We start from the raw sequence: 24,562 nt of genomic DNA, 5'->3' as shown, positions 1-24,562 counted from the left end.
ACCTTCAACAATGTTACCGAGTCACTTTAATACGACAAAAGGTAAAAAAGGAATAATGTAGAGACATTAGCACCATTTTCTGTGCCTTTCAGTGCATTCAGCAATTGGGGTGAAGTCATCAAAATTGAATAGGTTATCAATGTAACATGATATCGTCAAGGTTTCATGATCCTCCCCCGTGTATGAACTTTGAAGTATCTCTAAATTCTTGATGATTGCTAGTAATAATTACACACATAGCAAAAAACAGCTTAAAGGGCGCCACTACGGCATGAAAAGGAGAAAGAGAGATTACAGAGGATAAAGGGGAAGGAGAGGGATCTTGTGAAATGGAAGAAAGAGACTAAACACGAAAGGGGGGTAAAGGAGGGTTGGCAAAATAGAAAAAGAGGTAGATAGGTGACCATTTTAAATGTAGGAGGAATTTATTCAAATAATGGGAGGGGCCATTAAAACAAAAATGGTGACATGCCCTAATTGTGAAGATTAATGGGGATGAATTATTATTAGGCAAATTATTATGTTATATTATGCAAATCAAGAACAGCGTTATCAAGATTTTTTAAAATTAAAACATGGGATGGTGGTTGAATATTGAGAGAATCAAAACGAGCGAGAGAAATAGAAGAGAGAGGAAGAGAGAAGGGAAAAGGGAGGGGGAGAGGGTGAGAGAGAAAGAGGGAGAGAATGAGAGAGAGAGAGAGAGAGAGAGAGAGAGAGAGAGAGGGGATGTTTTAAAACAGGGATCAAAAGGTGATCTTGCAATAAACCTCAACAAGTAATTTGAAGAAAGATAAAAGAATCATAATGCATGAGTTAGAAATCGAATATGTAGGAAGTTATTCATTCGAAAATGGGGCAAGAAAGCAATAACATAATGACAAACGGTACATGTGTAAATGATACTCTAAGAGCAACAGCAACTAGGGGAAAATGGTGATGTGTACCTATGGAAGATTTTGTCATTTCTCACTTCTCTGTCAAAAGAAAACTGTGCCTTTAAGAGAGCGCATGCACCAGCCGCAAGACTAATCGAAGCGGACTTAATTTTGTTGCTTTCGATTGCAAGGTATAGAAAAGGCTCATTCTATCACAATCCACCATTCACATAGCTCTCATCAGAAGAAGCGTAGTTATTTAACTTGTCAGGTTTATTCTTCATATCAGTTTTCCTTTACGCTCATTCAAGAGGGAGATAATGGTAAGTCTACTCGTTCCATTTTTCATTCTTTCTTTCACATGTCGCTATTTGTGACCAACAGAGAAAGACTAGATTTTCTTTCTCGTTCATTTTCAAGACACGCATATTAGGTTTCTTACCTTCGGTTCGGTGACATGGCAATTTTTTTCTTCAGTAAACTTTACTGAATGGGCTTGTAATAAAATTCCTCGGATCAATTTCAGGCAAGATTTGTTTTCCTCTTAAGTGAAGATATTATATCGTCTGGGAACAGCAAAAGTAGAAAGCTTTCATCGCTTGATTTGTAAGAACGTCGTACTATTTATCTGCCAATCATAGATGGATGTGGAATTGACGGTGAGACCTTGTACGCATTTACCATGCTTATTACACAAAATAAAAAGCCTCTTCGATGTTTGTTTGAGTGCTTTTTATGGAAGAAAGTATTTTTTTATGTCCGAAGATTGGTCGGCTTGTAATAAAGCGGGATTAATCACCACTCCCCCATTATGAAAAAAGAATGGTATATGTGTCATGAGTTTGAACCTATATATTTTCCTTGGGATTAAACATTGCTGAAATTCATGTTCATATTATGTTCAGCCATATCCTTATATGAGCCAGTTTTGTATTCAAAGGATTTAGTGTGTTAAGTTTTCATCAATTCTGTTCTTTTAATAATTGAACGAAACATTTACTTTGTGTGGGGAGGAATTTATGTCACATTGCTGTTTAAGATCCATGACCATTATTAACACTGTGTATTACTTTTAATGTTTGAGAAATGTTCCTTCTTTAAATCATGCAGTATAACATGTAATCGAGATGTAAATCTAGTGGAAAAGAATCAATCGAAATGCACCTTTTCTACCCGAACAGTCGTATGTAACATGATATTCATGTTTACTGTCTATTTTAACCAATCAATATTCAGTGTAACAACTGGGGAAGAGTTCGCATACATTACACGGGACCGCATTGAAACAAGGAAAGAGTTCACGCTCTAATTCGATATCTGAGGTGTCAGTTTATATCATTATGAATTAGGTCATAGTGTTGCATTGCTTTGACGTTGGAATATAAAATGAGACACATCAATATGCAATAAATGCGCCCATTATACGTGGATGCATTATTTATAGAAAGTTGAATCGACCATGATGAGCGGTGAAAAAGAAGCATGCGTAGTGCGATGAACAGGGCTCAAATTAATTTTTTGTCCACGGGGGCTCTTCCCCCCCCCCCCAAAAAAAGAGCCCCCGTGAGCCTTCTCATGGGGGCTCTTTTAGTACTGACGGGGGCTCTTTTTTATACAAATATCCATTGAATTGGTACCTTTGATACTCCTCAATTATTTGCTATTTCATCATTATCATTTCTTCTTATCTTCTTCTCTTTCTTCTCAGTCGTTTTCTTTACTGGCTTCTTCGCTTTCTTGGGGGCTGCCTTGACTTTCTTTGCGGCATTTTCCCTCTTACAAATTTACAAGCTACATAGCTGTTACTGGTCTGTGTATACAATATATACGCATACAACACTGATCTTTATGATGTCTTTAACGTGACATATCTTCTTCTCTCCTTGCAAACGAGAAAGAAAACAAGGTCATTAAAAGGGATTAAGCGACAAATAATGATTGTGATTCAAATTGATGCGAATATTTGTTTGAATAAACAAAAAAGAAAACAAGGTTATTTAATAAACCCCCTTACCCCCCCCCCCCCCCCCCCCCCCCGTAGATCTGCCCATATCCTTCCACGACATCTTTGTTCTCTTCATCTTCCTCTTCTTCTCAATAGGGACTTTTAGATTTGCGTGGACGTGTTACTTCCTTTTAAGGCACTGGCAGTCACATGTGACGTCCTTTTAAGCACTGGCAGTGCCTTAAAAGGAGGTCACACGTTGCAGTCCATGTTCTCAACGTGCAAATCTAAAAGTCCCTAATATTGATTTACTGGTCGAGGTTCATTATTTGCTGACAACGAAAAACTGACCATGTTTCTGCCCTTGCGCGATCGCCTCCAGCTCCAGCAGACATGGCGCGGCAGCGTGCACACGTACCGCTTCTAACGGCGCAGTAGGCCTATAACCACTGCTGACGGCGACACTGCACTGCGAGCTGAATCGGTAATAATAGGCCTATAAAACGAGAAATCTTGCACGCTAATCTTAGTTCCATTTCATTGGTTTAAGGTTTGAAAATTGAAACTCAATATTGTGTTAAAGTTATAACAGAAAAGATAATCTTTATTTTATAATTTCACCGGGGCGATTTTTAATTTTGCAATCGCCCCCGTGAGCAACCTGACGGGGGCGATTATGTAGCTCACGGGGGCGAATTGCCCACCGCCCCCGTGTATTTTGAGCGCTGGCGATGAAGTACGTATATATCATGATATTAGAAGTGTACCAAATAGAAAGAGGTCTCATATTGTTGGCATCCTTCAAAACAAAATTATTTCAATTTGTTGTCTTAAAGGTACTATGTCCCATTTGCAGGCCAAAAAATGAAAAAGTTAAATTCCAACTGCATTTGAAAGATAACACTTATTTAGAACTTCCCTAAAAAAGGTGGGGCTTGAAAATGTCTTCAAGTGGGAAAAAAATTACTATTAGTTGTCAAATCGACTTTAGGGCTATAGAGCCCAAAAGTAATAGTCTTGATTTTCAGACAATTGTACCGAATGGTCATACGTTTTATGCTGCGCAAAGATTCAATCAGTTTAATCTTGGCCATCAAAAGAAGTGGGTTATTGATGTAGACAAATGCTCATGTACCCTTTACAACTCTTTTCATGTATGTTATTACCAAAGAAGAAAAAAAGCCAGTCAGTCACTCAATAGTGTCTGACAGTTAAGTCTAGCAAGTAAACGGGTTTCCTTGCATAATTTGAATATGAGGACACTGCTAACGTTTAAATTTCACAGATAGGACATACATGACATATTCATAATTCCTGCAAAGTTCTACATAATTTGAGGTAGGCTGCAAAAGGGACATAGTACCTTTAACTATATAATCGTATTTTTTGTTTTCCGATTCCCCTTACACGTATATTAGAACCACGTTAACATGACAAATAACGGTGAAATTTATTGTATCATACTAAGAGTAGAATGACAAATATGAGCCTTTTTACCATTACTAATGTTTCTAGGTTAGATGTGGCATTAAAGCTGAATGATCCCCGGTATTTAATCACGTTTAACGATGATTATTTGGCATGAACACAATAACTACTGTTAAAGATCTCGGCAATCATGTTTATTAACATCTCTATGTCTTATATGTTTGTATTGTATGTCCTGCGTTGGCAGTTAAAAGCCTTGACCTGGACCACTCTTATCATAATATCTGTGGCTGTGCAATTCTTTTCTGTTTATACTATGTTCCTTAAGTGAAGATTGACAATAAAGTGATACACAATCAAGGCAGTTAGAGAAACCAGTTATCCACCTTTTCTGTTTCTTTCTCCTTCTCTCCTTTTTACTCCTTATTATTATACAAGAATATTTTTCGTGTATTCGTCCCACTTATTCCTTTTCCCCGAGTTTCTCCTAAATTGACCCCCGTATTACTCTAACCCTGTTGCTTCTTATTTAATATTCAAGTGTTAATCATATTCTTACCGCGATATATCATTCCGTTATCTCTTCCGCATGCTTTGAGCAAAATTATGAGGGTGACAGTATTTTCAGACTGCCCTATACCCCCATAGACTTCTGAAACCGCCTTATCCTCTATCAGTCTTCCGAGACTGCCCCCACCCTCCATCAGTCTTTCCTGACGGTCCAACCCCAATCGACTTCTCAGACTGCCCCATCTTCCATCAGTCTTCCGAGACTGTCCCACCCTCCATTCAGTCTTCCGAGACTGCCCCACCCTCCATCAGTCTTCTGAGACTGCCCCATCCCTTATCAGTCTTCCGAGACTGCCCCCACCTACCATTAATCTTCTCAGTATTCCGAGACTGCCCCACCCTCCATCGGTCTTGTCAGATTGCCCCATGCTCATCAGTCTTCTGAGACTGCCCCACCCTTCATCAGTCTTCCGAGACTGCCCCACCCTCCATTAGTCTTCCGAGACTGTCCCACCCCTATCTGTTTTCTCAGACTACCCCGCCTTCCATAAGTCTTCTCAGATTGCTCCACCTCATCAGTCTTCTCAGACTGCCTCATCCTCTATCAGTCTCACGAGTTTGCCCCACCCCATGTCTGTCTTTTCAAATTGCCCCACCTCATCAGTCTTCTCAGACGGCCCAGCCCTCCATCAGTCTTCTAAGACTGCCCCATCCCTTATCAGTCTTCCGAGACTTCCCCACTCACCATTAATCTTCTCAAATTGCCCCACCCTACATCAGTCTTCTGTGACTGTCCCTTCCCCTCATCAGCCCATCTCTTTCTCATATGCTTCCACAAGTCAAGTGTTCATATGTGTTGTCCCTGGTACTACTAGCTCAAGATGACAAAGCGTGTACCCAAAATCTAATTATGACTGCAGCAGATACCCTCGCTGTTTCAATCAAAACTTTGATAATGAGATTCATTTGCCCATCTAACGAGGATCTAGCCAACAATACACACACTACGCCAACCTAATCCTTCTAATACATCTTATTTGCATGTGCTCATCTCAAAGACCGAGTCGTAATGGATCTGCTTTGAAGCGGCTTCAAAATCGATTTAACACTATTATGATTTATATCAGAGAAATAATGGCTAATTAGTTTACACGTCAGAAATTTCAGTTTTGTTTAAAGGTTATTTCTTTCCCAGGAAGTGCTAAATTCTTCCTTATTTAAGTAGATTCCAATTCTACTTTTTAAAGAGTGTAATTCTATTTTTCTTTAATGATTGCATGTAATTGTCTGATTTGCTCGACAATCATGGACCAGATGCTAATCAAAGCTTTTCCATGGAAATTTGAATTTCCAATAGTTGTTTTTCTAAAATAAAATGTATCACTCATCAGAATACACATGCATGCTTGCGAGATGTGTATTTACTCATGCTTTGAATGATAAATGCGTTTGGAATCCAAAGATGTACTTTCGATTAAGAGAAACTGGCGTTCAAATCTAATAAGCCATATCGGCATAAAACGCTCGGAGTAGGATGGGGATAAGCGAACCTCCCTTATACTTTATATTCAATGGGAGAAGATGTGGAGTGTATAATAGAGGTAAGTGATAGAGAGAGATGGAGCTTGGTTGGAAGTATTGAGGTGGATGGCGTGAAATCGGACGTGGTGGATAAGAGCTGAATGGAGCTCTTTTGTCGCCCTTATATCGACACCCTTTTATTTTCGCCACTCCCGACTAGAGACGATGCTCCACATATTAACCCTGATAAAAAAAAAATCAAAGATTGTATTTCCAGTCGTCCTTGAATAGGAATGGCACGAGAGGGGAAAATAAAAACACAGGTAATCAAAGAATTTGACTTGAGTCTCACAGAAAAGCTTCGTTCCCGTCGATCAATATTTATTATGAAATTGCTTCTCTCCTTATTGAACGGAGACTTGGTTTAATGCACCGTGTGTTCTAGTTTGCTTAAAGGCCATTTATACTTAAGGCAAGAGTCTAAATTATGATGAAATACATTGCGATTATGTTAATCTTTTGGGTGTACACTCTAATGTATATATTAAGAATAGAAATCTACTCTTTTTGGAGTCATATTACTTTATTTTAAACTGGTTTATTGATTTTTGTAAACATTACGCTCAAATAGAAACTCAAGGATGAAACAAATTGAATTTACAAAAGATTTAAACGTTACATTAAAATACTATTCATTGAAAACTGGTTCAATAAAATAGAGTAATATACAAAGTAGGAATAACATCGCACAAGAAAATCAACAAGGAAATTGAAAAAGACAGGGAAATGAAAAGGACAAATGAAATAAAGCTGGAAATAGAAGAAGAGGAAGAACATAACACTACAATCTTAACCAGGCAAATATGGAAATAGACACATCTTAAGCTTGTTGGCATTTTTATCTTCTCCAAAATCGGTATCGTTTTTTTTTCTTTTTGCGAAAAGTATCGAAATGTGTGAAAATAATTTGTTTGTATTTCTTCTACAGGCTGACCAACTTACCGAGGAGCAAATTGCAGGTATGTAATAAGCAAAGTCACTGCCAATATATTGAATGAAACATGAATTCGTTGTCTCGTCGATAAGCTTCGCACGCAATGCTAATATTAATATGTATCTTCAAGTGTTTTAGTCGAGTCTGGTCTCGAGGCCGTACTGAAATGTCCTTAGCCTTGGCAGCAGACCGAATCTTGTGTCCAAAACATAATCATGAAAGGTATAACATTAATAATTATGTAGGGACCCCGAGACTCGGAACTGCCGGTCTCGACTATATCACTGGTATCTTCACCGTCTATTGTGCACACTAAGTTATGCAAAGAATGGTAAATTACGTAAAAATCTATCCCATCTGTTTTCCTTTAAATTGTATTCGATTGTTTCACAACTTACATGGATGGGGAACGTTGAGTGACACGTAGGGTCAAATGATAATCCATTGTATTACCACATAATATCCCATTAGATTGACATTTGCTTTTATTTTGAAAACGAAAAAAAAAAATGGAAATAATCAGAAATCTGCAATACTTTTTGACTGACTTCATTATTCAAATGTGGGATTTTCAATTCGAAAGTTTTGTTGTTGTTGGTAATCTGTTAGATTTTGGTTTCTTTTCCACCAAGTCATCCCAGGTGTTTACATAAAATGATCTTAATGTGAATTCCAACCTAGTTTCTGCCCGCCAGATAGCAGAAAGAGGAGAGTGGTTGCGTGTGTGCCAATCTGTACAGTTGGCTTTTTTTAGCACTTTTCTCACGCAATCAATCTCTCTCTCTCTCTCTCTCTCTCTCTCTCTCTCTCCCCCTTTTATATCTTTTCTCCCTTTCCTCGCTCTCTCAAACTCTCTCACTTTCTTTGTGCTTACTCTTATAATATGTGTCTATATTTTATATATTAAATAAAATATAGACGCATAGAAAAATGTTAATTCAGAAGGGAAAACGATTCTATTTTTTAAGTTTCGTATTTCAAAGAGAAGCTCTCACATTTCTCCTTCTCCCTCATTCCCCCTGTACTGTCTTCACTCTCCATTGTATCATCTGAATTGTTTTTGTTCTCTCTATGTCTATCTATCCATCTCTTTCCTCGTTCATCCCCCTCTTTCTATGTCTTTCTCTGTCACTCTCTCTCTCTTCCTCACCCCCTCACACACTCTCTCTCTCTCAACCCACCATCTCTCTCTCTTTCTCTCTTTCTCTCTCTCTCCCTCTCCCTCTCTCTCGCGATATAAAGCAAGCCAAACAGTATATCATCATTATGTTGATTTGAGGTCCTTAATTCATCTGTACACATGGATTCACAATCACATGCATTTAGACTGAGGCAAGTCGACCACATTTAGATGATGTTACCTCATGGAGCCTGGAGCTCTAGCCTCCATCTTGGTTGCAGCAGTTTTTCCCCTACTATTATTTAACTGGTTTGTAAACCTGATGTTCCCAAAGAAACTTCGTCTTATTGAGACTGGATTTTAGTACAAAAGAAAAAAAAGAAAGAAAAAAAAACCCTAATCAATTTGGCTGTAGGAGTGCTTTTTATCAACTGTATTTAATAATACACGTATTTAGTTAGTATTATGCATTAATAATTCTTGAAGAGAAACAAATTATCTATAGGCGGTGGAAAACTAAGTGAATATTTAAAGTAATAAATCGCATAATTACAATTAAAAAAAGTATATATTTTAAAGACCACTTAATCTATATCTCCGGGATTGCTATGTTCAAGTAAACTTCAAATGTTTTTCATTCAGCCAAAAGTGGAGAGAAGTCTGATATAATATAGGGAAAATCCCAAAATCACATGTTTGTTTCACTGTTTTATGATACCCATAGCCGGTAACCCGACACATGCTCCGCCGACGATTGCTCCGCCGACATTTACTCCGCAAAACGCGACAATTGCTCCGCGACATTTGCTCCGCGACATTTGCTCCGACGTCAAATGCTCCGCCGACAGTTGCTCCGCCGACAGTTGCTCCGCCGACAATTGCTCCGCCTGAAGCGACAATTGCTCCGCCGACATTTGCTCCGCCGACATTTGCTCCGCCGACAATTGCTCCGCCGACAATTGCTCCGCCGACAATTGCTCCGCCTGAAGCGACAATTGCTCCGCCGACATTTGCTCCGCCGACATTTGCTCCGCCTGAAGCGACACTTGCTCCGCCGACATTTGCTCCGCCGACAATTGCTCCGCCGACAATTGCTCCGCCTGAAGCGACAATTGCTCCGCCGACATTTGCTCCGCCGACATTTGCTCCGCCGACAATTGCTCCGCCGACAATTGCTCCGCCTGAAGCGACAATTGCTCCGCCGACATTTGCTCCGCCGACATTTGCTCCGCCGACAATTGCTCCGCCGACAATTGCTCCGCCGACAATTGCTCCGCCTGAAGCGACAATTGCTCCGCCGACATTTGCTCCGACGACATTTGCTCCGCCCAAAAAGTGTCCCATAAACTACAAATGCTACTAGTACTACGACAAATGCTTCGCCGACAATATTTTCTTTACACCTATTTTTTTCGTTTCTTTTTTTCTTCTTCATTTTCTGAATGCATTTCTTGAAATAATGTAGATGAAATGAAATGAATGATTGTTGATGAAGTGGGAGGAAAAAAGGAGTTACCTAAAAGTCATTTCGAATATACTGAAATAACTTTCCATCTATCACTGTACGTCCCATATAATGTATACTAAACACTCATTACATGTCGTGGGAAGTTTTAAAAAAAAGTAGAGCAGCAAGCCACATTCCCCAATACGCGCATACCTCCTAGTTAATTTCAAGTAGCTCATCAATATGTAAGACCTGAAATTACCTCGATCAATGCATCTTACTAGGTAAAGCATTATACAGTGTACTAGGTCATCATGGAAGTTTAGAAAATAAGGGCACTTATATACGTAAGGAAGAGAACCCATTCAGACGGGAAAATGAGATGGCAGCCTTTCTGCTTATTCACATTTATACAAATCATTTTGTTGCAGTTTGATGTTAGTTCTTCATGATAAGCCAATTGCTCTTCTTCCGGTGGCTTCGTGAGTCCCTTAAATTATTCAGTGAAAACAAAGTACTCGAATGAAACGGAGTGTTTTACACACTAACATATATATATATATATATATATATATATATATATATATATATATATATATATATATATTAAAGCTACATACACTTAACTAAAGGAAAGAAACCTTTAGAAAATGGACTGGATATTATTGAAAATATTATTCTAAACAAGAATGTACTACATGATTGTATTACTTTAGGTTTCAATTTCACGAGAGAAATAGAACTCGAGAGGGGGAGCAGAGAAGAAGTGATGGAAATGAAAGAAGACTAATAGCATGAGAGGAAAGAAAAGAGCAAAGAAGACAAGAAAACGGTGTAAACAGGAAAAGGAGGAGCATGGGAGAGAGAGAAAGAGAGAGAGAGAGAGATAGCCTTGAGCTTTGGATCAGCTAATGAGTAATACATGAAACAGATTTTGAGCGGAGTAATTATCTTTCGCCGGAGAACTTGCGTAAGGAGCTATAACTTTATTTTTTATTTTTTTAAATCAAACATTATGGGGAATAGTAAAAAACGGTTGTCTTCTTTGCTCTTTTCTTTCCTCTCATGTTATTAGTCTTCTTTCATTGAGGTAATTTCAGGTCTTACATATTGATGAGCTGTTTGAAATTAACTAGGAGGTATGCGCGTATTGGGGAATGTGGCTTGCTGCTCTACTTTAAAAAAACAAACTTCCCATGACATGTAATGAGTGTTTAGTGTACATTATGTGGGACGTACAGTGATAGATGGAAAGTTATTTCAGTATATTCGAAATGACTTTTAGGCAACTGCTTTTTCCTCCCACATCATCAACATTCATTCATTTCATTTCATTTACATAATTTCAAGAAATGCATTCAGAAAATGAAGAAAAAAAAAGAAACAAAAACAACCCGTGAAAAAAAAATATTGTCGGTGAAGCATTTGTCGTAGTACTATTAGCATTTGTATTTAATGGGACACTTTTTGGGCGGAGCAAATGTCGTCGGAGCAAATGTCACCGGAGCAAGTGTCGCTTCATGCGGAGCAAATGGCGTCGGAGCAATTGTCGGCGGAGCAATTGTCGGCGGAGCAAATGTCGTCGGAGCAATTGTCGGCGGAGCAAATGTCACCGGAGCAATTGTCGCTTCAGGCGGAGCAATTGTCGGCGGAGCAATTGTCGGCGGAGCAATTGTCGGCGGAGCAAATGTCGGCGGAGCAAATGTCGGCGGAGCAAGTGTCGCTTCAGGCGGAGCAAATGTCGGCGGAGCAAATGTCGGCGGAGCAATTGTCGCGTTTTGCGGAGCAATTGACGGCGGAGCAATTGTCGGCGGAGCAATTGTCGGCGGAGCAATTGTCGGCGGAGCATCTGTCGGCGGAGCAATTGTCGGCGGAGCAACTGTCGGCGGAGCAACTGTCGGCGGAGCACCTGTCGGCGGAGCATTTGACGTCGGAGCAAATGTCGCGGAGCAAATGTCGCGGAGCAATTGTCGCGTTTTGCGGAGTAAATGTCGGCGGAGCAATCGTCGGCGGAGCATGTGTCATGGAACCCCATAGCCCGGCGGCATTTCCAAATTTAGTTAGCTAAAGATCAGTTTGCGGTATCATCTTCCTTCATGAAATGAGGATTGGGGATAAAATCGGAGAGAATGCATAGTCCTTCTTTTTCAGGAAGGTGAGATTTGATGCATTCATTCCTCCAATCCAAGGACATGCGTCTCGCCTTCTTCAATAAAATAAATAGAGTTTGGACCATTGCAATGGCGCAAGGCAAAGTGCACGTGGCATTTTAGAAATAGAACGAAGAGACACCTTTTAATTACATGTAAACTTGATTAACTCAACTGTCCCACTTCGTTTAGATTCATGATTTGTACCTTCAGCAAGCGAGAAAGTTCCCTTTTTTAACTTAGTTTCTTTTTTTGCTCACTTCATATCTAACGGAGATGACGTCATTGCGGTCTACTTGTGCACTTTCAAGATGTCATGGTACTAATTTTCCCTCAAAAGTTGTAAATATATGATATCAAACAGCAGGAACCTGATATTCAATAGTGTGATTACTGAATTGCTTTCATGGTTCTTGTTTGTTTTGCTTTCAGGCACAATTAACATAGCTTTTTTTTTAATAACAGCATTATTCCCCTACGTCATACTGCTGATATATCAAAATATTTTATATTGACCAATTGTCAGCTGACATACACAACTTGCGTTGAAACGCAGAATGTATAGTCATCGCTCGATAAAAAGGAAGACATTAAATAAGACTGAATAATAATTCTCACCGCGGGCGTAGCGTGGGCCCAGCCACTGATGGAGAGGGGGAGGGGGTTTCACGAGGGGCACCAACTCTTACTCGATGACTGAAATGCGTATTAACAAGGCCATTGATTCTCGGAGGGTGCGAGAAGGGATCCAATCTTTACTCCCCCCACCCCCCTCTCGTTCTCTCTCTCTCTCTCTCTCTCTCCCTCTCTTTATCTGTCTCCCTCCCTCTCTCTCTCTCTCTCTCTCTCTCTCTCTCCCTCCCTCTCTCTATTTCTCTTTCTTTCTCTAGTTCTCCCCTCTCTCTCTATCTCTCTATTTCTCTTTCTTTCTTTTGCTCTCTCTATTTCTCTTTCTTTCTTTCTCTCTCTCTCTCTCTCTCTCTCTCTCTCTCTCTTTTATTTCCATATTTCGGCATTAATGGAGCATGGGACCAGATCTGGCCACTGATTTTCTCATCTTCTTTGTACCTTTCAGAGTTCAAGGAGGCCTTCTCTCTGTTCGACAAGGATGGTGATGGTACAATCACCACGAAGGAGTTGGGTACCGTCATGAGATCACTTGGTCAGAACCCTACCGAGGCTGAACTACAGGACATGATCAATGAGGTCGATGCTGATGGTATGTTAACGACGAGGGGGTGGTGCAAGAAGACTATCTAGGTAGAAAGGGGTGGGGAATCATTCAGAACAACAAAACAAGAGTTTTTAAAGAGATGAAAGGAAAGTTAAATAGAGTACTTATGGATTCAGAAGGAGGGAAAAGGTAAATGAGAAATCGAACGTCGACTTGAAAGACTTGCGGTGTAACACAAGAGAGAGAGAGAGAGAGAGAGAGAGATGGGGGTGATGAATACAAACTTCAAAGGAAATATAGCATGCATGTTCATGTATATAAACATACCTATAGCTACATTTTCAACAGGTGGGGTGCTAAAACACAATTCAGGCTACCGAGAAAAAATATAACGATTTACATTCATATCCAATGTATTGATATTAATACTTATTTATTTCTACAAATCAGTTAGAGAGATGTAAGATGCACATTCATGGAAATGTATTGATTTGTAAATAGTTTGACAGAAAAGCAAATTTTCCAACAACGGTACTGACGGAGAATGAACTTGGGGGCTAGGACTCCCTGTCCCCTTTTCTACATTGCTTATACTAACGGAAAGGAAGGTAAATAGGAAATGACACTTAAGATGATGGATTATGAAACTGATTATAGGGAAACAATCAGGAAACGACCACAATAAATCAGAACATCTAAGGGTAAGACCGAAAGAGGAAGATCGTGAATAGATTGTCCTGTCACTTCGGTGCCTCTTTAATTACTTGGTCTGCATTAGTCCACCATCTTCTCCCCCTTCTATAATTCCTCTTTATAGTTGGTGTCGCTTCTTGATTGTTTTCCTGTATTATAGGGGGTGTGTGTGACTTCATGCGAATTAATTGAGGATTGGGCGGTGTCTATATGCATTGCTTGTTATGAAGGATTCAGTGCGTGTCAGTGCAAACGAACAATGCTTATACACTCGACCGAGGATGTCTTATTCTGAATATACAAACACCAAGTTTTCTCTATGTTTATAAGTTGTTTTATTATCCACGTAATATTAATTATGGATAGTTGCTTTTAGAGAAATAATATTACGTCAAAACAATTTTAATTCATCGCTGAACAATTCAATTCGGGTAGTTATAATCATTAGTTAGTTTGATGGGAGGGAGGGTAGACAGTTACACAGCAGATAAAGGTGTCTGAACAATATACTTAAAAACTGACATAGGATATCTGGATATTGGATATCTCATAGGACTTATTTATACACAAAATTCATACATGTAAATTAAGAACGATACGAGAGTGGTACGAAAGATCTTGTTTTTAAAACTAGGCCTTATTCTCCTCATCACCTGAGTGCGTTGAGTGATTCCACAAATCAGACACGTCTTCATCCTCCCTTCATCCCAAGGGGATGGAGTGGTACACGTCATTGGGTCTTCTAATCATCCATGTGTACCTCTCGACTCAAACGTGTAATTAGTAAGCTTATGCATGAAGATATATAAGACTAGGTAGGTTAGTAGAGGTCATACATAATCAATGTTGGGCATAATTATGAGGGACAGCTATCAATATAAATGTGGGCCCCCTCTTATAGAGAGTTGCGATTAATCCAAATCAATCGCAAGTCTTCCAATCAATCGTACGTTTGCATTCTCCTATCTCGTATGAACATACATGTAGTTGCGATTGATATCAATTGCAAATAAGTTACGATCTATATCAACTCTTTATAAGACGGGATCCTAGTCCATTTTTATCTTACCATACATTATCATTCCATTTCAAAATCTCATGTGTTATAGTGCAGCTCTTTTTTTAAAGATATAAATTTCGCAAACTCCAAACTCCACAAACTCCAAAATGATTGACAACAAAAGAGGCAGATGATGGGGACATAATTATAAACAATAAAAAGCTGATGGGTAGCTGATAAAACATCTATCCCAAATCCGAACCTTCCCTTATCTGTACATATAATCAGCACTCTTTCAGACCAGTTACCCAAATTCCTATGAATATCAAAACCCATTTTTACTGCAGAAACTCTAATTCTACTGGTGTTATTCGTTTGTACACCATAGGCCTAAATTACATTTACATAATTAATGTTCAGCAATGAATTGAAGATATTCCAACTACCGTTCCTATTCTCGCTTTTGTAATTTAAAAACAAAAATCGTCTTTGTGTTCTGCGAACCGAAAAAGCATCTCTTAAATGCTATTTCGATTTTGTTTATAAAGGGAATCAATAGAATTTCTTTTGAATGGCGCACTCATTGTGGAAAACATTCACAAATAGCATTTCCGAAGATACATTAATGGATGTATTGAGATCACGTAATAGGACGCATGAATTTTCATTAAACTGTAATCGATACGATAACATCCTGTATGGCTATAATGTGACTTCATTTCGAATCAGGCTGGCAAGACACTCCACTCCCTTTGTGCTCTCTCCGATCTTATCCCCAAAACTTACTGTATAAAGTTTAGATATTAATCAACATGCATAGCGTCATGTTTTGTGCTGACAAACCGTATCCATACCAATTCCCATCCGTTCATTATATCATCTTTTTCCTTGTAATGAAAATGTATTAAACCCGTCTGGGGCACTGAACTTTCGCCTTCTCTATTTTAAGTCACCGTGCGATGATAGTAGCATTTCTATGGTGTCCCTGTGGGAAAATAGTCTGCAGGAGATGGGACCGTAATGGCTTGTGACAAGATAATGAAACAACAACATGGCTTCTAGCGGGCAAGGAGGAACTGAGTATGAGCCTGCATGCAGCGTGTTTACCGCAATGAATAGAGCATTTAGTGATATAATGTCACAACGCTTCCACTTCATATTGGCTTTTGGGAGCGCCGAAAATGAGGATCATTCGTATCTGCAACAGAACACGCAGACAACAATTATGGATATCATGATTTAAACGCCGAATCTCGGATGCATGAGAGATTTTCATCAGGTGGTTTGGGAAAAATGTATGGTGTCTTGCTTTCTACAGTGCGACCGTGTTTTATCATAACTTAATCACGATTATAATTAATAAATGACACATATTTTGTAAAGCTTAGATCCTCCTCTATTTTGATGCAACTCATATTATGATGCATATTTCACGCATGAGTGATTAAAAGCAATTTGAAGGAAGGAAACCAAAAAGTCATTTGGCGGGCGGTATCTGAATTTCGAAGAAAAATTCACATTTCTAGAAAGTTCATTTTCTGCTCTTTCATAATGACACCTCAATCAGGAAAAATGAGCCAGGAATAACAAAGTTCTGTTTGTTTAAAGTGATGCTTGCATTTCCATAATTTGATTAAACGAATTCGTTTTCACTAACTCCGTTTCGTAGACGATCAGACATAGACGAAAGACTTCATGCATGGCTGATTGTCAATGAAACGGAGTTAAGTCTTTTGTCAATTCTGCTTGTTGTTACGGCAGGCAGCCAGTGAAAACGAACTTTTTAAATCAAAGTATGGAAATGCAAGCATCACTTTAAACAAACAGAACTTTGTTATTCCTTGCTCATTACAAGCATCACTTTAAACAAACAGAACTTTGTCATTCCTTGCTCATTTTTCCTGATTGAGGTGTCATATATGAAAGGGCAGAAACTGAACTTTCTAGAAGTAGAAATGTGATTTTTTCTTCGAAATTCAGATACCGCCCGCCAAATGACTTTTTGCTTTCCTTCCTTCAAATTGCTTTTAATCACTCATGCGTGAAATATGCATCGTATAAGTTGTATCAAATGAAAGAGGAGGATCTAAGCTTTACAAATATGTGTCATTTATTAATTACAATTGTGATTAAGTTATGATAAAACATCGATAATTCTCGGTTTCGTTTTTTCTGGGTCGCACTTTATAACTGTCTAGCCCCCCCCCCCATAAAACAGACAAACAAACAAACAAACTAATAAACACAATCATGGTAAGTGAACTCCATTTTCCTTGATATTGTGCTTCTGTGTGATGCACGGAGATGCAAAAGACCAATCAACAAGGACATTTTTTGAGAATTTTAAAAAGATAAATCCTTAAATATTCTATAATTTATCTATATATTTATTCATTTATTTATTGCTGATATTTATACAGGGTGGCACATATCACCAATTTGGTGGTCTTCCATGAGGCCCTGTTTGGTAAGAATAAAACAAATAAGAGCAGCAAAAACAAAATAGACAAATATACAAGCATATAAACAGTTATAGTACAAATTAATTGGTATCCTCATGAAATAACTGATCATTCAAGAATTATCCTTGATCATTCAAAAGAAATATGTGAATGGATAATCCGTGTCACCCATTAGCTTTAGGTGCAGCTGTAATTTTCTCTATTCTCACCGTAGGCCACCATCGCCTATTGATATCTTAATGGTTTCTCACCTATATAGAAACAGATCTATATCCAGCTCTTAATACTTTAAAGCTTTAATGTAAATCTGTTAATGCAAGTTCTTCTGAGCTTGACCAATGCATGGTCTCTTTACGGTGAAAGAGCTAAGTTCCTCCCTAGAGAGCATCTTCTACTATTCTTGGTAGCTTCAAGAAATGGACAAAATTCATGACCTTGAATTCGATATAATGCGTATGTTTCGTTGCCTTGGTAACGCGTTTTGGGGCCCATTTGCTTTAGCGCGCCATCGTCTGCAGAATCGACTCTGTAATCACCGTTCTTTCTAATTCCATCTTTATCAAGTTTAGAAGGTCAACACAGGAATATTTCAATTGCGCAGGGCTGAGTTTGTTATTTTTGCATGTCTAGTAACATAATTTACAGGTAACAAATATAGGGTATTTATATAGTTTATACTTTCAATTGTGACCAGTGACATTTTATTAGATTAGTTTTCTCATACATTATCGTTCTCCTGCTCTATTCACCTCTTTACTGTTTTGGAAAGGTTAACTACCATGTTGTTTTTTGCTCTATTTAGGTCAAACGCTCTTTTCTTATATATTCCGGCAATAAATGAAGCGTCTCTTTTTCTGCAAGATAGCTATAGCCTATATTTAATTTATTACTTTACTAATTCACTTTTATGCAAGCCAGTATGGTCTCGATATCCATGCATGTTTCATTCCACATCCATTCGTAAATAAAACAATAGTTAGGGCTGGAATGAAACCAGAAATTAATCACTGTGTACCGTCATATTTTGTGGAGGCATTGCTAGAAGATGCAGGATGGGCAGCGAGGTGATGGATCAAAGTTACCCACAACAATCACATTTTAAAAACAAGCAAAAAGGGAAAATGCCATGAGATTTCATGAAATGATACAAAGGTTTCAAATAAAAATCATGGAATCCTGTAAATTTCGAACAGCCATTGTTGAGGGGGGGGGCACATCCTGGTATTCTCTTTTTCTTAGTCCACGTACTAAGCCGTTTTATGTGAAGAAAAATATATGACACGCTTCATTTAAACCGGAAAGAGCATGCATGTGCATCTCCCTTTTTGTTTCATATTGAATATACAATCATGACATCATCATGCCATGTGCTTTAATATTCTGACGGGCAAACATTCCTCCGCCTTGCTAATCGATTGCTTCTCTCTACAACACAACTCACATATTGTGTTAACCTTCTGTCAGAAAAACTAAAACCTTTGGCGGATTTTGAACTGGATGTAAGCATGACACCCAAACACTCAGGGCCGCTGTGTCACTTGAAGAAGGTAGTCTAGATGCTGCTGGCTGCTGCCACAATAATTAACCATTGCTTATGTTCGTTGGTATATGTTGCAGGTACTCCATCAGTGAAAAAAAACGTGATAATCAATAAAATCTACTTTTAGGTACAAATTCGACTTGCATTTTGTCTTCTCTGCATTTGCAGTTCTCTGAGACTATACTCTTTATGCTGGTTCATTATTCACCCAGGTTTTTTAAATCTTTTTAAAACAATGTTTCATATCTGAAAGTGGTATATGAAATGCCCCTGAAGTGTACGGATGAATACATTTTATCTATCATTTCATTACCACTTGGATCCATACTATCCCATTCAGTATGATGATGTACATAAACTGTTTGACGACTATATAGCGGTATCCTTACCGATTGACAAAAAGTCATCTCAAAATTTTGCTGAAAAAGTGAAATTCGCAACAACATTTTCAAGACAAAAATGTATTTAGTGATGCATTATTAAAAGAAGTGTCATTTGAGAGTGTAGACATCCTAATTGCGGATGATATGAATTTCGTTTTCATCTGACATTCTCTTTTCAAAACATTGTCTTTCCACCCAAGGTTGGCTTGCCTGTTTGCATAAAATACTCTGCACTAGCTTCATTTATAATAATATGATGTGTGTACCAAGTTGTTTCCTAGATTCTAAGAATTGGGAAACCACAAGGCACCAACATTAACTCCAGCAGGCTGCTTTTCTGCTACCACAATCAAAATATGCATAGCCAGACTTGCAAAGCCCCCATGTCATTGAATTTACATAATTACTGCGGGGAAATTTTCCGTCCTGTCACAACCACACGGATGAATACATTCATCAAAGTTAGGACACATACAACAACAACAAATTATCCCAAAGAATATGCAGTCTGTTTTCTGTATTCACACAAACATTTTTGCTAGGTTTATATTTGGGGAAAGGTCATGAACTTAGCGTCTTTTAGGTGAATGTTATGACATTATGGCAGTTTTTTTCTCGTGATTTCTCCGAAAATATTATTTTTCATTACACATGCGTACGATCCATTCAAACTGTGACAATTATAATTTCAAAGGCGGATTCCAGAAAACGGGAGACAAGAGGGGATACGGGTGAATGTTAGAAAACAGATAAAGTATAAAAATTATGCTCCTTGAGTAGCATTAAATCTCACGCCAACTGCACATCGTACACGGATGTGTAAATATAAGATGAATAAGTGACTCTTGTCATGGATTGTCATGAAAGATTCAGGCAAGAAAAGCCTCGAATGAAAGAATCGGAGGAGCATTTCTGAAAACCTTTAGAGCGATCCCTTATCACCATGGTTACGAAGGACGGTTGAGGATAATGATATTTCTCCTCCGTTGATCAAAACTTCCGGTTTTGTTCTCGCTCCCTAGCGCCCTTTTCCCCTTTGATTCTCCGTAGTATTTTCTCATCCCAGTCTTTTCTCTATCATCTCTATTTTTTATGTCGTCCATTCACTTTTACCATTTGCATCTCTCTCTCTCTCTCTCTCTCTCTCTCTTTCTTTCTCTCTCTCTCTCTCTCTCTCTCTCTCTTCTGATCCCCATCCCATTTTCCTACTTCTTATCCATTACCCCTCTCTCTTTCCTTCTTTCACGTTATCCCGCTCTTTCTCCTTCGTTCTCATCTCTTCACCCCCCCCCCCCCTCACTCTCCCTTTCTGTCTTCTTACCCCCTTTTCCTCTTTATCACTCTCTTTCTCTCCCCTCTCTCTCATCCATTCTCTCCACATCTCTCTCTCTCTCTCTCTCTCTCTCTCTCTCTCTCTCTCTCTCTCTCTCTCTCTTCCTCCCTGTTTCTCTCACACTCTCTCCACCTCCTTACCCTCAATGTAAGTAGGCACTAATACTAATTTCACGCTAGGGCAAATACTCTTCAAGTATACTTTCATTATAAGCACGAGCGGTACAAAGGCGAGATGAATTATCATAATGGTTAATGCAAAGACTAAAAGCAAATTCTGAATGTGCGAGAACTTTTCTCGCCAACCTAACCATGAGTAGGTAAAACATTCATGTTCTGTCGCCTCGGGGAAACTAATGTATAGTGCTTAGAAATGAATATTTCCATCCGGCTCATTCCCCTTTCTTAAATCCATTTGTACTATAATTTTTCAGCAAGCGTCTCCCTCACGTTATCCCTCCAGTTATAAACTTGTTTTCCTTTCATCCTGGAGACAGCTCTTGAAATGGACGATCTATATCATGTATGACTCGCCTTTGTAATCTGTTAAATTATCAAGAATTTTTGTTTTGCTGCTTAATTCTCCTCTTAGCATCCTCTTTACTTAAGATGTGTGATACATCATTAGATGCATCCATCACTATGGGCAGAAATCTTCACGTAACTCATTTTGTTGCTGATGTTGTTGTTGATGATTATATCAATAAAGTTTCGATTAAAATTTTGCGATTTTAAGATGGTTTTAGTTTATCAGGTGTAGTAAAAAGCACACCTTTGTTCCGGATAAGCAATGCCCTTAGATCATGAATGACTTACACATGTAAAATAGCCTTATAGTATTAGGTTGTAAATGATTTTTGTTTATTTCATGATTAAGAACGATTTCTCTTTGTTTAGAGTTTAGATTTGTATTTAGTATTGTAAGTGCTTTGTATAATGTTACTTTTACTTTAGTTTCAGCTAAATGATTTGGTGAGTGCCGTGATCGTCAGTAACTGGCAGAGGCCGGTACCGGCGCTATATAAATAGCCATTTAATATTATTAATAGTTCATTCTCAGCTATCATTTACATGCAGAAAATTTCTTATACAGAATCATTCTATACTACCATTCCGTTGGGTAGTGAACCTCATGAAAGAGTTTACTACTAGTTGAGCGTAGATGGCGGTAATCGGGGGTACAGAAAAATAAAAACAAAATGATGAGCTGCATGTGGTGTTGGGAAGAAGATGAGGAAAGAGAAATGCGCAATAGAAAGGAGATAAGCATGAGAAGGCACAATATAATATATCAAATTACCATTTTCGTCTCTCTCTCTCTCTCTCTCTTCTGATCCCCTAAACGATAAATCGTACTTCTTATCCATTACCCCTCTCTCTTTTTTTCTCTCATGTTATCCCGCTCTCTATCTTCTTCGTTCTCATCTCTTCAACCCCTCACTATCCCTTTATGTCTTCTCACCTCCTTTTCCCTCTATTTCACTCTCTTCCCCCTCTCTCTGTCTCTCATTCATTCTCTCCTTAATCTCTCTTTAGTTTCAGCTAAATGATTTGTTGAGTGCCGCGATCGTCAGTAACTGGCAGATATACCGGCGCTATATATATAGCCATTTAATATTATTAATATTTCATTCTCAGCTATCATTTACATGCAGAAAATTTCTTATACAGAATCATTCTATACTACCATTCCGTTGGGTAGTGAACCTCATGAAAGAGTTTACTACTAGTTGAGCGTAGAGGGCGGTAATCGCCAAACTTTACCGGAGTGATCTTTGTACTACGATGAGAACCACTGTTATTTAATGTCGGTGGCGTAGCCTGGTTCACTTATTATGGAAAGCGGGTGACACATATTTAATTCAACATCGAATATAGTAAGGGTTTAAAATTGATTAATATAAGAAAAGTCTATCAACATAGGAATTAATATGTATTTGAACTATATAAAACAAGATCTTCTGCCTACAAAATATGATAATAACATTCCCTTCTTATTGCCTTAATTTATTCCTTCTTGTTATCCTTTCCCTGACCATTCGAATGAGCCCTTGATCCATTCCTTCCTCTGACATACCATTTTTATTGTGTGTGCTTTACAAGTTATACATATTTATTAGATCGTTTATATAAATATTATATTGCTAGAAAATAAAAGGGTAAAAAGAAAGTAGGTCTATTCATTATGTATTTCAACTGCTCTACATTTCTTTCCCTCAAGAGAAAATAATAAAATAAATTCAATCTTTTATTTGTTTACCTCCTTCTACAGGTAATGGAACGATCGACTTCCCAGAGTTCCTTACGATGATGGCAAGGAAGATGAAGGAGACTGACAGTGAAGAGGAGATCAGAGAAGCTTTCAGGGTCTTCGACAAGGATGGTAACGGCTTCATCAGGTAAGTAATTTTGTTTCAACATGAAACACTTCATCGTGAAACACTTGAACAAATTTTGGAATGCATGGGGAGAAAAAGGATTTTAATGAAAGATTGATGAAAGTTATGGATGGTGATAGTGGTGGCGACGACGACGATGATACTACGGTGTAAGAATGGTGATGGTGAAAGAAAAGAAAATAAGGAGAAGAAGAAGAAGGAAAGGCGGTTCTTATATAAGGATGGTATCGGATTGGTTTGGTGAAAGGTTCGACGAGCAAGATAATGGAGTAAAGAAGATTATAACCAATAAATCAAATCAAATCAAATCAATATGAGATGTATGAATGATGGTTAAAATGATGGTAGTGGTGGTAATATTGATGATAGTATGATAATGATAATGATGATTATATTACTGTACATTGACTGTGGTATATTAATGACAATAATGAAGAACATACTTATCATGTATTAGGTTATAATGACGTTTAGTCATTAAAATTGAGGTCAACTTTGTGGGCAGGTTCACTGCCATTAAAGTAAGTTATCAATATTGATGTAACGCTATACATTTACATATTCTCTTTGTTCTCTTCTCAGTGCTGCAGAGTTACGTCACGTGATGACGAACCTTGGTGAGAAGCTGACAGACGAAGAGGTGGATGAGATGATCAGGGAAGCCGACATCGATGGTGATGGTCAAGTTAATTATGAAGGTATGTTTTAATGGCAGAAAGTGAGGATCACGTTAACTTATATTTTGTGGTTTAAAAAATTTCAGTTGAAAACACATGATGGTTATATTTTGTATACACAAACTAGTGCGTATAGGCATGAAAAAAGTGACATTGCGGCACAATGATTCAACAAAAGACTTACTCCCAGACAAAATTATGACCCATTAAAACAACTATAGCATTAAAATGAGAGCTTCACGACTCTGTGTCGAAAATAAAAAAATTGCCTTCACAATGGGGTTATTTCACGGGTTGATTATTTTCTTTAGAAGTACTCATCAAAGGGTTCAATGAGCAAAATTGGCTTTAACAGATTGTGAGTTATCACGCACTGTCCTGTACATTATTTCCCCCTACCTCTCTGACCCGATTACATGCGCTATAATAGACAAAATAAGTGCTCAGTTTTAATAACTTAACAGAATAACCACCTGGGTGCCTTGGGGAAAAATAGAAAACTAAAATATCAGTTTAGAGTAGAACATTAACAAATATAGTGATACTAGCTAATTCATTTAGACATTGTGTATTCGTTCCCGATTCCATTCGTCTCTACTTTCAACGCATAGTGGTTTATATATTTCCATGAACTCAATAGGCTTTTAAATTATCTCATCTCAACATGACAATTTTTTCGCTAAGTTTTGTTAAAATTATTACCATATTTGATGTCATTTCTTTTCTCTTGCAGAATTCGTGACAATGATGACATCACGGTAAAGATGCACCATTTCTTAGTAATTTTTTTTGTAAGAAATTATTTGTTTGTTAAATATTGTATACAATTACAAGTTTAGTTAGTTCTCAACGTATATCAGAAACACGATGACATGTAGACGAAATTATTTTACAATTTCATATTGGGAA

General features: G+C 38.2%; 1 protein-coding gene across 1 annotated transcript in view; it reads left to right on the top strand.

Moving 5' to 3' along the window:
• The first annotated feature begins 1,080 nt into the window (after window positions 1–1,080).
• Window positions 1,081–24,562, top strand: part of LOC575430 (calmodulin) — a 24,632-nt gene continuing 1,150 nt past the window's right edge. Inside the window, exons 1-6 of the mRNA XM_775832.5 lie at window positions 1,081–1,201; window positions 7,271–7,301; window positions 13,069–13,212; window positions 22,850–22,976; window positions 23,559–23,674; window positions 24,387–24,562. The exon at window positions 24,387–24,562 is cut by the window's right edge and continues 1,150 nt beyond it. Of these exons, the coding sequence (XP_780925.4) occupies window positions 1,199–1,201; window positions 7,271–7,301; window positions 13,069–13,212; window positions 22,850–22,976; window positions 23,559–23,674; window positions 24,387–24,415 (450 nt within the window). The 5' untranslated portion in view covers window positions 1,081–1,198 and the 3' untranslated portion in view covers window positions 24,416–24,562. The remainder of the gene's footprint in view (window positions 1,202–7,270; window positions 7,302–13,068; window positions 13,213–22,849; window positions 22,977–23,558; window positions 23,675–24,386) is intronic.

This window comes from Strongylocentrotus purpuratus, unplaced genomic scaffold (genome assembly GCF_000002235.5).
Source record: "Strongylocentrotus purpuratus isolate Spur 01 unplaced genomic scaffold, Spur_5.0 spur5_scaffold_5, whole genome shotgun sequence".
Taxonomy (NCBI): domain Eukaryota; kingdom Metazoa; phylum Echinodermata; class Echinoidea; order Camarodonta; family Strongylocentrotidae; genus Strongylocentrotus; species Strongylocentrotus purpuratus.
Note: the sequence above shows the minus strand (reverse complement) of the source record. Positions and strands in the feature narration are given on the sequence as shown.